This window comes from Aspergillus sclerotioniger, assembly GCF_003184525.1.
Source record: "Aspergillus sclerotioniger CBS 115572 chromosome Unknown BO94scaffold_5, whole genome shotgun sequence".
Taxonomy (NCBI): Eukaryota; Fungi; Ascomycota; class Eurotiomycetes; order Eurotiales; family Aspergillaceae; genus Aspergillus; species Aspergillus sclerotioniger.
In genome coordinates, this window is record NW_020290995.1 from 454,596 (window position 1) to 466,895 (window position 12,300).

At 54.1% G+C, this 12,300-nt stretch overlaps 5 protein-coding genes across 5 annotated transcripts; 3 read left to right on the forward strand and 2 right to left on the reverse strand.

Annotated features, from left to right (window-relative positions):
- Nucleotides 1-203: 203 nt before the first annotated feature.
- Nucleotides 204-1,437, forward strand: BO94DRAFT_582437 (uncharacterized protein; the record flags this gene model as incomplete). Its single annotated transcript, XM_025615478.1, has 4 exons — nucleotides 204-652; nucleotides 709-838; nucleotides 888-984; nucleotides 1,073-1,437. The coding sequence occupies 4 exons, from the start codon at nucleotides 204-206 to the stop codon at nucleotides 1,435-1,437; spliced, it is 1,041 nt and encodes a 346-aa protein (XP_025470789.1).
- A 551-nt stretch (nucleotides 1,438-1,988) lies between these two features.
- On the reverse strand, nucleotides 1,989-4,371 carry BO94DRAFT_621488 (uncharacterized protein). The gene is made up of 3 exons (XM_025617001.1): nucleotides 4,107-4,371; nucleotides 2,945-4,052; nucleotides 1,989-2,896 (listed from the first exon to the last, which is right to left on the reverse strand). Exons 1-3 carry the CDS (start codon nucleotides 4,250-4,252, stop codon nucleotides 2,024-2,026), a joined length of 2,127 nt encoding a protein of 708 aa, XP_025470790.1. The 5' UTR covers nucleotides 4,253-4,371; the 3' UTR covers nucleotides 1,989-2,023.
- Nucleotides 4,372-4,534: 163 nt separating this feature from the next.
- Nucleotides 4,535-6,250, forward strand: BO94DRAFT_485683 (putative alcohol dehydrogenase). The gene is made up of 5 exons (XM_025608987.1): nucleotides 4,535-5,012; nucleotides 5,072-5,199; nucleotides 5,264-5,423; nucleotides 5,478-5,946; nucleotides 6,005-6,250. The coding sequence occupies exons 1-5, from the start codon at nucleotides 4,804-4,806 to the stop codon at nucleotides 6,206-6,208; spliced, it is 1,170 nt and encodes a 389-aa protein (XP_025470791.1). The 5' UTR covers nucleotides 4,535-4,803; the 3' UTR covers nucleotides 6,209-6,250.
- Nucleotides 6,251-6,580: 330 nt separating this feature from the next.
- On the forward strand, nucleotides 6,581-8,667 carry BO94DRAFT_612770 (amidase family protein; the record flags this gene model as incomplete). Its single annotated transcript, XM_025616688.1, has 3 exons — nucleotides 6,581-7,075; nucleotides 7,134-7,888; nucleotides 8,030-8,667. Exons 1-3 carry the CDS (start codon nucleotides 7,068-7,070, stop codon nucleotides 8,665-8,667), a joined length of 1,401 nt encoding a protein of 466 aa, XP_025470792.1. The 5' UTR covers nucleotides 6,581-7,067.
- A 1,054-nt stretch (nucleotides 8,668-9,721) lies between these two features.
- On the reverse strand, nucleotides 9,722-12,149 carry BO94DRAFT_317350 (LCCL domain-containing protein). Its single transcript, XM_025606877.1, has 2 exons — nucleotides 11,413-12,149; nucleotides 9,722-11,356 (listed from the first exon to the last, which is right to left on the reverse strand). Exons 1-2 carry the CDS (start codon nucleotides 11,871-11,873, stop codon nucleotides 9,763-9,765), a joined length of 2,055 nt encoding a protein of 684 aa, XP_025470793.1. The 5' UTR covers nucleotides 11,874-12,149; the 3' UTR covers nucleotides 9,722-9,762.
- Nucleotides 12,150-12,300: the final 151 nt, after the last annotated feature.

Genomic DNA, 12,300 nt, shown 5'->3' on the forward strand with positions numbered 1-12,300 from the left:
TGGCAACCTTTCCTACTGCAGAGAACGACCTAAACTGTGCTCATCAGTATTATTTTCTTGAGAAGTGCTCTTGGGGACGATAATTCATGTGGCATTCATACCCTCCTCCCCAACAGCAGTACATAGCGTCCAGCATCGAACAGGGGATGCAGACGCCCATTCCTGGTGCAACCTCATTTGCTTTCAATAACCCTGTCCCAAACATGCCGTATGGAGCCTGGTATACCGGCCAGTATGTGGCGAACCAGACATATCAGTCCCCCGTCGTTTCCTACACGTTTGTTGATCCCCAGCACATGTCGATGCCGTATGCCTTGTATACGCCACAGGAAGTGCCTCACATGATGCAACCTGTTTATCTGCAACCTACTTATCCGCAACCATCCGCGGTTTTCCGCATCGAAGAGAGGTGTCCTTACCAGCAGTATATGAGACCGTCGCAACGGGCATGCCCCAATAAAAGGATGAGAGGCCCATCTTGCTGGCATCAAGCACGTATACCCGAGCAAGTAGTAGACAGACCACCGCCGGAACATAGTACCAACACCACGCAGTGCAACAGCCCGCAGTTCACCACCCCGCAGGGCGTACGATGCACGGACGAAAACGCACAGGAGGTGCTTGATCCTCAAGCTTGTATCTTTGTCGCCAAGTAAGCCACCCCAACGTGTTTGACGCATATAATAAGATGAGCCTAACACGAACAAGTCTCCCAAGCTACTTATCATCTGGAGAAATCAAGAGAAGCGTGAGGGAGATCTTCGAGAAATGGGGAACCTGCTTCATCACGGTAACCAGGTCGTGGAGAAATCTGTATAGCGCATTTGTACAGTTCACGGTACGGGTGACGCTTCTCTTCCTGCAAGGTAGTAACTGATTGGAGTTAGGAGGTTGAGCATGCCATAAATGCCAGGGAGAGTGCAAAGAAAGCAGGAGTCTTCCTTTGCCATCGGCAGCTCAGATTGGAGATACCGGACAGAAAGAGTGAGTTCTTCTCAATCCATATATGTGCTATGCCCATTCATGCCCCTTCGGGTTCTCGTGACATTCGCTGACGATGATGCCCATGTAGAAAACCCTACCCATCAAGTCCCGGCGATCATGGAAGGTGATCAAGTCGATATCGCTTCTACGGAATCCAACGAAGACATGGGCTCGTCGAACTGCAATACCCTAGGACCGAGCATCAGTATTGAAATGCAAGAAGGGAACACGGCGGGAGAGAGTTCAGGGGGGGGATTGGGGCCTTCTGTGGAGGAAGATGATGAGATTGTGGTGCAGGCTGAACCGAAGACGCTTGACGAGGAACAGCAAGGTGATGAGGAACAGCAAAACGACGAGGAACAGCAAAACGACGAGGAAGAGCAAGGTGACCCCCGACGACCAACACAACTCCGTCGCTGCAAATCGCTCCCGATTTATCCCCCCCCTGAATAAACGACTCCGTACGTACCAGTATTATCTGGCCTCGCCGAGGAATCAGGCTGCTTTCTCATGTCATGTTTTATACTAATTAGTTAGTCTCATTTTGCTTGTGGTTTCCAGCCCAATATGACATTGCTTCCTTGCTTCCTGGTTGATTCTTTGTCTTCTCGTAGACTCTACATTCTCGATGCTGGCCTTTCCGCAACTGAACCGCGCCGTCGCAAACCCCGCCCGGGTGATGCTGCTGCGACGTAGTATATAAGTAAATGAGACGTAAGCTCCTTACAAGGCGAGATTGAAACTTGATGCTTGAGAGCAAGTGAGATGGATCATCATGGATGGGTTGGGAAGGGCCGCATTTGGGCCGAAAGATGGTCGTCGGCTTGAGGAAGGAACGTTCGCTGCCCGTGCCTTCCCAGATGGGCAGTCTCCATTTCTCCAAACGGAGTCAGAAAGTCATTGACGGATTGAAGACAGCAAACATATTTTGTACTTTCTCTTTGGCGGAGATGTGTGACAGACAGCACTTACAACTACCGGGTTTGAGAGTGTAGTCAATGCATGAATGATCTTGATAGATCACTAGTAGATCACTAAGTTACAGGTCCACAAATTCCCCGCGCTGCACCTCTCCCTTCTCCAGCTGTTCCAGGTAATCACCTACCTTAGCTGTCATGACCTTGGTCTCGTAGCCGAAGAACTTGTACGCTGCCTTGCCCGGCAGGCTATGGCCAAACCGCCGAATGGAGATGCCTGCGTCGGCATACCGCTCCCATCCATTGGGTGCATACGGCTCAATCACCACGGCCGGGATGCCCTGGTGGCGTCGCAGCACCCCCCGCTTATAGTCGAGGGATTGCTGCTCGAACAATCGCTGACACGGGAAACTGATGACCCGCGCCACAATTCCTCGGGTCTCTTTCAGCTGCTGGGCCACATCCAAAGCAAATGAAAGCTCCGCTCCGACCCCGATCAATGTCACTGCGACATGGGGGGCCTCTTCCAGCACGTATGCCCCCTGAGCTACACCGTCGCGGCGAGTCTGCTTCAACTGAGGCAGAGCGTGACGGGAGGTGGAGATGATGGTGGACGTCCTCTTGGCCTCCAGGGCCGCAATCCACGCCCCCGCCGTTTCCTCACTGTCTCCCGGACGAATGTACAGCAAGTTTGGCATGGCGCGGTACAATGCTGCAAGCTCAATTGGCTGATGTGTTGGACCATCCTCTCCCATCCCGATGGAGTCATGAGTGGCAGCGTGGATGACCTGGAGGTGTTGTAGGGCTCCCATGCGCACAGCAGGCGCAGCATAGAGATAGAACATAAAAAATGATGAGGTGATTGGGATGAATGTATTTGGGGCAAATGCTGCCAACCCGTTGGAAATGGCACACATGGCATGCTCACGCACGCCGAAGTGGATATAGCGGCCAGAATAATTACCATTGATATTGCAGGTAGTGCGCAGATCAGGCTGGACTTGGTAAGCGTGGCAATTTCAAGTGCATATGGCGATACTTACGTGCTGAAAATCGACCTTGCCCGGCCAAATCATATTAACTGACGGGCTTAGGTCTGCCGTTCCAACCATAAATGATTCGATCTCCTTTGCCATTGGGCTGAAAACCAGTCCAGAAGACGCTCTTGAGGCTGTTGGCTTTTCAGAAAAACTGGAGGGAATCAGATTCTTCCAGTATGGGGGCAGCTCTCCGCGCATGCGCTGCTGAAACTCCGCCCCAAGCTCAGGGTACTTTTCGCTATACTGCTCCACCAACCCATTCCACTGTTGTAGCAAAGTCTCTCCACGGGAGGGGAGATCCTGGAAAAATCTCCGGGTTACGTCGCTGATGACAAAGTGCTCATCCGGGTTAAATCCGTGCTTTTTCTTCATTTCTGATACGTCTGGGGCACCAAATGCAGCACCATGAGCAGCCGCCATGCCCTCTACCTTGCTGTCGAGGCCAATGACGGTTCGGACGTTGATGAATGTAGGTTTATCCTGAGCGGCACGAGCCTTTTCCAACGCCTGGGCGATCCCTTCAACATCATAACAACCGTCTTCAATGTCAATGACATCCCAGCCACAGGCGCGCATCTTGGCGTTGATATCTTCCGTGTTGGTCAGATCGACTGACCCATCGCAGGTAATTTGGTTGTTGTCGTAGATGACGGTCAGGTTGTTGAGTTTGAGGTGGCCAGCGAAAGAGATGGCTTCGAGCCCGACACCCTCCTGCAAACACGCATCGCCCACCATACACCAGGTATGGTTGGATACAACATCATATCCCGGGCGGTTGAACTTGGCCGCCAGGTTCTTTGTGGCCATAGCCAGACCCACGGCATTGGCGACGCCCTGGCCCAGGGGACCGGTCGTGACTTCGATACCCTCGTGCTCAATCTCCGGGTGTCCAGGACATAAGGCGTCAACGCGTTCGGAGTGGTAGGACTTGAGCTGGTCGAATGTCATGGCCTTGTAGCCAGTGAGATGCAAGAAGGTGTACTGGAAGAGGCAGGCGTGGCCGTTGGACAGGACGAAGCGATCGCGGTTGAAGTAGTCGGGGGAGTGTGGTGCGTATCGCATAACATATCGCCAGAGTGCAATACCGATAGCGGCCATGCCAATCGCCCCTCTGGCTAGGTCAGTTTGCTGTCTTCTGCTGGGCGCATGGTGACTGAAGTCCTACCCGGGATGACCTCCGCCGAACTGCTGGCATAGATCGGAAATAAGGAGGCGGAATGTTTTCAAGACATGGTCATGGTCTTTGGAGAGCTGGCGCACCAGCGGTAAGGCCGATGCGCCGTTGTTGTGTGAGACCGGACCAACAGCCATGACTGCAAGGGAGATTACAAGGATGAGGATGACGGCGATTCATTGTGCGGGAGAATCCAAGAGCCTTTATAAGCAGTAGAGAACATCAACCTAGGGAAGGGTAAAATAGGAACCGGTCATGTTCTGCTGCTTCGTGTAGTGGAGATGTCATGGCGAGCGATGTCAATATCTCCCGATCCGGCAGTGTTTAGCACCTTACCGAAACGGGTAAGGGGAGGCGCCGACTCCTGCAACGGGCAAATCCTGCAACGGGCAAATCCTGCAACGGGCAAATCCTGCATACGATACTATTACTAGCATCACTGGGCGGCTTCAATTTCCGCTTCCCTTATCGGACCCGCGGGCCCCAGTGCGGGGAAGTGGACGCCCCAGGCGATCCGTGGCTCCAGTTGCCTTTCCGACTCTGCCCTCGAAGGAACAACGTCCTCCATTCACGTCTATCATGCGCATCCTACCAAGAACAGGTCACAACCAGTCAGCATGAAAATACCAACTTAAACCCTGCTGCTCCCGTGCATAACCCATCCAACCTTTGCTCCGATATCACCACCATGGCCCCTTCAGCTCTCGTCCCTCGTCCGTCGTCTCCGACATCCAGCTCAAAGGCAGTGTTGACAGAATCACTGGTTCTGTCCCCTCCTTTCCCCAATCCCTCCCTTCATGTCACAGCAGATCATACCCTCAAGTTTGTTCCCGCTCCTGTTCATGCACCGCGACGAGGTGAGGTTCTTCTTCAGATTAAAGCCACCGGCATTTGTGGGTATGCATCGAATCGAAACTGACCCGGTCTTCGAGTGTTTACGCTGCTAACAGAACCAGGTCCGATATCCATTTCTGGAAGACAGGTCGGATCGGACAGCTGGTCTTCGAGGGAGACTGCATCATTGGCCATGAAGCGGCGGGCGTGGTGTTGAAGTGCGGAGACGGGGTTACACATCTCCAACTTGGTTAGTCTCACAGCGCACTGAAGCTGACTCATGTCAATAATTTATTGCTCACTGGAAGGGGTAGGTGACCGAGTTGCGATTGAACCTGGGGTCCCATGCGAACAGTGCTTTCTTTGTGACGACGGTCGCTACAATCTGTGCGAGGACGTCCAATTTGCGGGCGTCTATCCCTACGCAGGGACCATTCAACGGTACAAGGTCCATCCGGCGAAATGGTTGCACAAGTACGTCTGTTTCACTGTTGAGCGGGCGCAAAACATACTGACAGGGTACTACAGACTGCCCGACAATATCTCCTACCTTGAGGGAGCCCTCCTCGAGCCCCTTTCGGTCGTCATGCGTGGCATCCAGGTCGCCCATCTCCAACTGGGTCGTGGCGTGGTCGTTTGCGGTGCTGGGCCTATTGGACTGATTGCCCTCGCAGCGGCTCGAGCTTCAGGTGCTCATCCCGTCGTTATCACTGATATCGAGCCGAAGCGCCTGGCTTTTGCCAAGGAGTTCATCCCTACATGTATCACATACCAGGTTGACCCGACGCTGGATGCGGAGTCCAACGCCAAAGCGATCCGAGCACTTTTCGGACCGGACGAGTACAGCGCTCCTGAAAGGGTGCTCGAATGCACTGGCGTTGAGAGCAGTGTGTGTACTGCGGCATTCACGGCTCGACGAGGCGGCACGGTGGTGGTGATTGGTGTGGGAAAGTCAGTCATGAACAATCTCCCATTCATGCATATTTCCCTGGCAGAGGTAGGTGTTCTTTTCCGCAGTTCATTATGAATGAAAGGTCATCCATTAACCAGAACAGATCGATTTGCGGTTTATCAACCGGTATCGGGATACATGGCCACCAGCGATTGCGTGTGTCAGCGGGGGAATACTGGACTTGAAGAAGCTGGTGTCGCATGTCTTCCCGCTGGAAAAGGCAGTTGACGCGTTGAATCTGTGTGCAGACCCCAGAAACGGAAGCATTAAGGTGACCATCGTGGATGAGGTGGACGCGACATTGTAAATAGTCGACAGCCAATAGGCCAAGACAATATACGACCGTGCTGAATAGCAAACCTCGTAATAGTGGCCTGAGTCCGGGTGTAGTTCAGAAGGCGACATCGAGTGTAGGTAGGGCAGGCTGGCCCTCATCGTCCAACGCGCATTATTAACTTTATCTCTAATCCTCATGCAGCCAAGTCGATGGCAAATGTTACCACCATTAAGGCTTCCACTTTCGATCCTGCCTAGCTGATGCTCATATGAACGAACTGCGCGTCTCTGTTGATGACTGTCAGCAACCGGAGGGAAAGGGGTAAATAGAGTTCATTGGGTTTCAGATGCCTGCAGTCCAAGCGATTAGTGCCAATCCAGGTCTCATTTCATTTCCGACGATGAATAGGAAGACATGCGCCACTCACTGACCCAACTACTATTGTTCTCGGATACGAGTGAGTTCATTGGAGCGTTGTGGTAGGAGTGGTCATTGAAAGCTCCACTCAACAGAATACTAGGTTTTGAATAGAAAAATACACCTGTGTTACCTGGCAGGTCGTCCTCATCCTCCAGGAGGCTAGAATCTTACCATGACCAGAGAACCTTCTGGAGTGTTTGGATACACAGCACGGGTGTCATTTTGCTGTTTAATCTCGCGTAGACGAAGGGAATGAGATTAGTTGAGGATGGAACCTCCATTGAAACCAATCATAAATGCCCTGTGAGCCAACAGGAAGTGTTGGTAGTACGACGGGACATGTGAAGTGGGAGAGGGAGGATTTCGGCCTGTCAAAAGCCGCAACACATGCAACTGGACATGCTCCGGTGGCGGCAGTGGAGCATCGCACCCAAGCCACGCAGTGAGTGAATGCTGATTGACAGATTGCATGTCAAGGTACTATCCTACTAGTATAACTCTGTCTACTAGCCATTGACTCAATCTAATTTTGCAGGTCGGTATATATCCCCCACGCGAAGCCTCGCTCCTCCATCCTCCACCTCTCAGCACTGCTTCTCACGCTGGCAACAATGGCATGGCTATCGACCTCTACCCTCATCGTCGCCTTCGCTTGGATGGCCGGTGCAACCCCAGGACCAAGTCCGGGGATGCAGAACCTAGACGTCACCCTGGGAAGAGGCATCACGTATGGCCTGGGGAACATCACCTACTTTGCCAACACAAGATACCCAAGGAGCACAGTGGAATTGGAGCCCGCCAATAACATCAGTGTCGACTTCACTGGGTTTACACAGATTACAGTGATTATGGTCAACGAAAGTTCGGTTACTGGCAAGCTCCTAGAGTCGACAATTTCCAGCTACCTCGCGGAGGATGATGTTTTCTCAGAAAGCTTTCTCAGCCATCTCTACATCTCATCTCCTCTGGCCCACGTTACTCTCGACAAGACATCTCTCCATTACCTGAACAACATCAGTGTTGCCCATCTCTACCTGGAATCTACAGCATTCAGCCAAATCACAAATCGTGCCCTCCCAGTACACAGCAACGGCCAACACCTGCCATCTGGGCCCTACACTGCCTTGATATCAGACAAGACGATCAACTTCTTCGATACCTATAGGCTATATGAAGACACCTACCGCACCTTCATCACCGGAGCATATTCATCCAACGACGGCACGGACTCCTTCAACCCACTCCCCTCCATGCGCTCTCAAGTATGGGCGCCCCTAATACCAGTCCCGAGTCGAATCTACTCCTGGAACGACTCACGGCCATTGGCAGGCAAACGAGTAGCCATCAAAGACCTCATCGATATCAAAGGCCTGCAGACCTCGGCCGGCAGCCAAGCCTGGATCTAAATCACCCCCATTGCAACCTCCACAGCACCAGCCATCCAACGCCTTATCGACCTAGGGGCCGTCCTCGTAGGCAAATACAAGCTGGCCCAATTCGCCTCCAGAGCCAACCCATGGGACTGGACCGACGAACAATACCCCTTCAACCCCCGAGGCGACGGCTACTTGACCTGCGCCGGCTCTTCATCCGGAGGAGGCTGCTCAGTCGCCGCCTACGACTGGCTCGACAACGCCATTGGAACCGACACAGGCTCCTCCATGCGCCGCCCCGCCGCCGTCCCCGGCACATATGGCAACCGGCCCAGTCAAGGCATGATGACTCTCGACGGCGTCCTCCCCGTCAGCTGGGCCCAGGACACCATCGGCCTCTTTGGCCGCAACCCAACATCATGGTCCCAATTCGCCAAAGCCTGGTACACTCCATCCCTGCACCAGAACACCTCCATCACCGGCCTTTCTCCCCTCTCCATCCCCAACTCCACAGCCTTCCCCTCCCGCATCCTCTATCCAGACGAATACTTCCCCATGCGCAACCCAGCCGCCCAAGCCATCCTCAACTCTACCCTGACCCGCATCTCCACCCTCTTCAACATGACCATCCACCACTTCAACCTCACCGCAACCATCACCTCCGCATCCATCTTCCCCGACACAAACCTCAACTGAGACCGTCTCGCCAACACCTTCTCCCTCAACACCTGGCCCCAATACCTCACCATCGCCCAACCCCTCATCACCACCTGGTCCTCCCTCCACAACAACCGCTTCCCCCCAGTCGACCCCCAAATCCGCACCCAATGGTCAGCCATCGACCCCACCACCTTCACCAACCAAGACGCCTACAACCACGCCCTCAAATCCCGAGCCCACTCCATCACCTGGTTCGAACGCAGCATCCTCACCCAATCCAGCCACACCTGCTCAGACGCCCTCCTCATCTGCGACGAAAACACCGGCGGCCTCCCCAGCTACCGCGAACAACCCCTCAATAAACCCCCCAACGCTACCCTCTTATCCACTTACCCCGATGACGCAGTCATACCTTGTAACACTATCTGTCCTCTCTTCGGGTACGTCTAACCCCCATCCTTCTCTCCCTGCAATCAAAATAACAAAAACCACCAACCACACAGCTGCGCCGACTTCACCATCCCCCTCAACCAAGTCCCGTACTACTCACCAATCAGCAAAACCCTCGAACAATGGCCCATGAGCATAAATCTCATGGTCCGCAGGGGCTGCGATTTCATGTTATTTGATATGGTGGAGAAGATGGCTGACGCGGGGATAATCTCGGAGGTGAAGACGGGGAGGACGGCTTTTTGATTGATTTGGGGGCTTAGTAGTAGTGGTGTTACATTTATTCCTCGGGGGTTTGTTTGGTGGGTTTAGTGGGGTTGATCTGGTTCGGGAGTTCAGAGTGAATAAATGAATGGTTGGGCGGTTGGTTCTTGGGATGCGTTAGGTAGGGATCGTTATAGAAGGTCTATAAAGTTATGTGAGCTTGGAGTCGGGAGTGGGGACATCACGGTCCGGGATCGGAGTTGGGGCCGAGGCGACGGACACTACGGTATAAGTACATGCAAGTCAACAACACAAGGTCATATTAGCGAGTTGAGATACCCCGTCTACTATCTGTCACGCATATCCAGAAAAATAACCAGTGGTAATAATCATTAATCATAATCAACCATCCAACACCGTCTTTAGAACCCCGAAAACACTCCATGCCAATTCCAACCAAGTCACCCAAGTCAAGATCTACGACTTCGGCGGCGGCGGTGACACCCACTGTCCGTCCTGCAACCAGACTCCAGCCTTTCCGTATTTGCCGGCTTCTGCTCCCTTGAGAAAAGCAAACCGGAAGAAGAGGTCTTCCGGCGTCGAGTCATCTTCCTGGACGACTAACTCCATGTCTACCGGGTCGCTCTCGATGGTTGGTCGGTGCTGCAGTTCCAGCCCGTTGTGTCCATGCCGGTGCCAGATAAACTCGCCACTCTGATCTTCGTCCAAGTAGCCACGCCAGCGTTCAACGTCGTTGACCAAGACCGAAATACCATCCACCCCCAGATCGTCCATTCGTTGCCGTTCCCACAGGCTGAACGTGATGTTGCCATTTCCGTGATGCCTTTCAGGGGAATCCGGGCCGGGAAGAGAGATGGAGACGGAGGCATCGTTGACGTTAGGGTAGGTGCCGCCCCACCATCCGTGCGCTCCACCGGGACCCGGGGCTTGTTCTCCCAAGGCCGCAGGCGTTTCAATGATCGAGGCAAATCCCCACCGAGCTATCCCGTTGATGAAAAGACCTAGGAGTAACCCTTGGTAGATCAAAGAGGGTCGAGTCGGGAAGGCCGTTCCCGGCATGAGGAGGATCGCGAGAATGTAATGATGAATCCTCAGGCGGAGACCTGGGAGTGGGAGCAAGATCAGCAGGATAAGACCCATAGTGCAATAGATCTTAAGATAGCGAGGCATTAAGCCCCCCATGCGGATTTGCCAGGCCTGGCTGAGAATGATACAGACCACAGTCGGAATCACCAGGGCCAGCGCGACCTTCGCTCCGGGCTGTTTCTGGATATCGTGGGGGGTGAGACGCTCCAGAGGGATCAGCCTAGCGAAAGTGTAGTTGTTCAGGCCGCCAATGAACGCGGGCGGCAAGTAGAGCAACGTCTTGGTCAACTGGTACATTGGCTCCGAAAGCGGGGTCAGTTGCGGCCGTGCGCAATACTTATACAGGACGAAGGCCACGAACGACGCCGGCAACAGTCGCGAAAACATGGTCGAGAAAAGGTCGGCAAACTGGGGAATCGATGGCGGATCGGAGACCAACCCCACCTGACAGAACAGCATCACAAAGGTGCTGAAGAACAGAATCGGTGGGGATGCGCAGAAGAGCCAGAGGAGGGCCACTGCACCAATGGTGATGCCTAGCAACGGCCAGCGGGGATCTTGAGGGCACGTCGCCTGCGACGAAGACAGCTCGACGAAGCTGAAGGATTTGGGAAAGGTCGACGGGAATCCGACCGAACGGATTCCGTGCTGCTTCGACGCATGGAAGGAATGCGCGGCACCATCCAGCTTCACCACGCCACAACCACCGACTGCGTTCGTGATGATACCCGCATGGATGGCCGCCTGGCAAACGAAGCTATCGGCTCGATAAACACCCGGCTCATCAGATCCGGGTTGTGGTCCTCCCACCACTAGTTCCTGGTAGCTGTATGTCTGATTCCCAACCATGTGAGGCTCGAGCAACTTGGAGTCTCGGCAGTTGGCGGGACACCGGAAGGCGATATTTGAAGCAGAGAATGGGCGGCAGTCATTTCCGTTGAGGCCACACTCATTGCCATGTGCCCTAGGAGCCATAAGATTAGCGATGACCAGTCGGGGATATCCAACAACAGCACTCACCACAAACTCGTCGAACAAGCAAGCGTCTGTGGTCGGCCATATCCTTCAATATACCCACTCTGTCGCGAATGCAGCAGAATGATTGTCCAGGGCAGAAACCAGACAAAATATAGCAGGGCCAGCAACGCAATCTTTTGCTTGCGCTTGGGGAAAAACCGTTCCAAAAGCCGAACCGGGAGTTCCTGGTACCGGGGGAACAATGGCTTCAAGAGCATGGACTGCGGGGGATTCGGACCCTTGACCCAGTCGGCGACCGCCCAGCCGACCTTCCGCAGAGGTAACGGCACCCATCCCCAGCGAATCGATTTGGATGACTCTCGTAGCCAGACGGGCAGGTAGGGGAGGCCGGTTTCCTCATCCTGAGGTAGGTCGGAAGTGTCGGGATCGGCGGGGCGAGCTTCAGTGTCCAGCAATGGCGGAATATATGGCCGGGAGCCGTCCTCGGGCCCTTCACCAAGCATGCTGCAGATATCTCGGAGCGAACAAATCGAGCCAGCGACAGACGAATGCAGGGAATCAGGGCGACGGACGTATCTAAGTGGGGGGGGTGCGAACGGAGGAGGGAACCTTAGGCTCGGTGTTCTAGAACCTAGCCAGTGAGAGACCCTTCGCAGCCAGCGGAAGGGTATCGCGGTCTCGAAACCAGAGCACGGGGGACGCTGGGAAACCAGTATAGGTAGGAATAGGGGGATCAGAAGAATAGACCGTCTGGGGAAGAAAGAGGCAAAGGAAGAGACGAGAGACAACAGAGGCGCCTGTTAAGGTTTCCCAGGCAGAGCCGGGGATTCCAGGTCACCCGCCGAGTGGCCGAGTGGCGCCTGGCACCAATCACTGCCGCTTATGTCAGCCCTCCCTCCGCGTGGTTCCTGCGCGGATTTTCAGGGGACA

Coding starts and splice junctions, on each gene's coding strand:
- BO94DRAFT_621488 (XM_025617001.1), bottom strand. CDS start 4,252: ATGGCTGTTGGTCCGGTCTCACACAACAACGGCGCATCGGCCTTACCG. Junction 4,053..4,106: donor TTCGGCGGAGGTCATCCCGG/GTAGGACTTCAG, acceptor TGACCTAGCCAG/AGGGGCGATTGGCATGGCCG. Junction 2,897..2,944: donor GCAAGGTCGATTTTCAGCAC/GTAAGTATCGCC, acceptor TACCAAGTCCAG/CCTGATCTGCGCACTACCTG.
- BO94DRAFT_485683 (XM_025608987.1), top strand. CDS start 4,804: ATGGCCCCTTCAGCTCTCGTCCCTCGTCCGTCGTCTCCGACATCCAGC. Junction 5,013..5,071: donor AAAGCCACCGGCATTTGTGG/GTATGCATCGAA, acceptor TAACAGAACCAG/GTCCGATATCCATTTCTGGA. Junction 5,424..5,477: donor CCGGCGAAATGGTTGCACAA/GTACGTCTGTTT, acceptor AGGGTACTACAG/ACTGCCCGACAATATCTCCT.
- BO94DRAFT_317350 (XM_025606877.1), bottom strand. CDS start 11,873: ATGCTTGGTGAAGGGCCCGAGGACGGCTCCCGGCCATATATTCCGCCA. Junction 11,357..11,412: donor GCTTGTTCGACGAGTTTGTG/GTGAGTGCTGTT, acceptor TATGGCTCCTAG/GGCACATGGCAATGAGTGTG.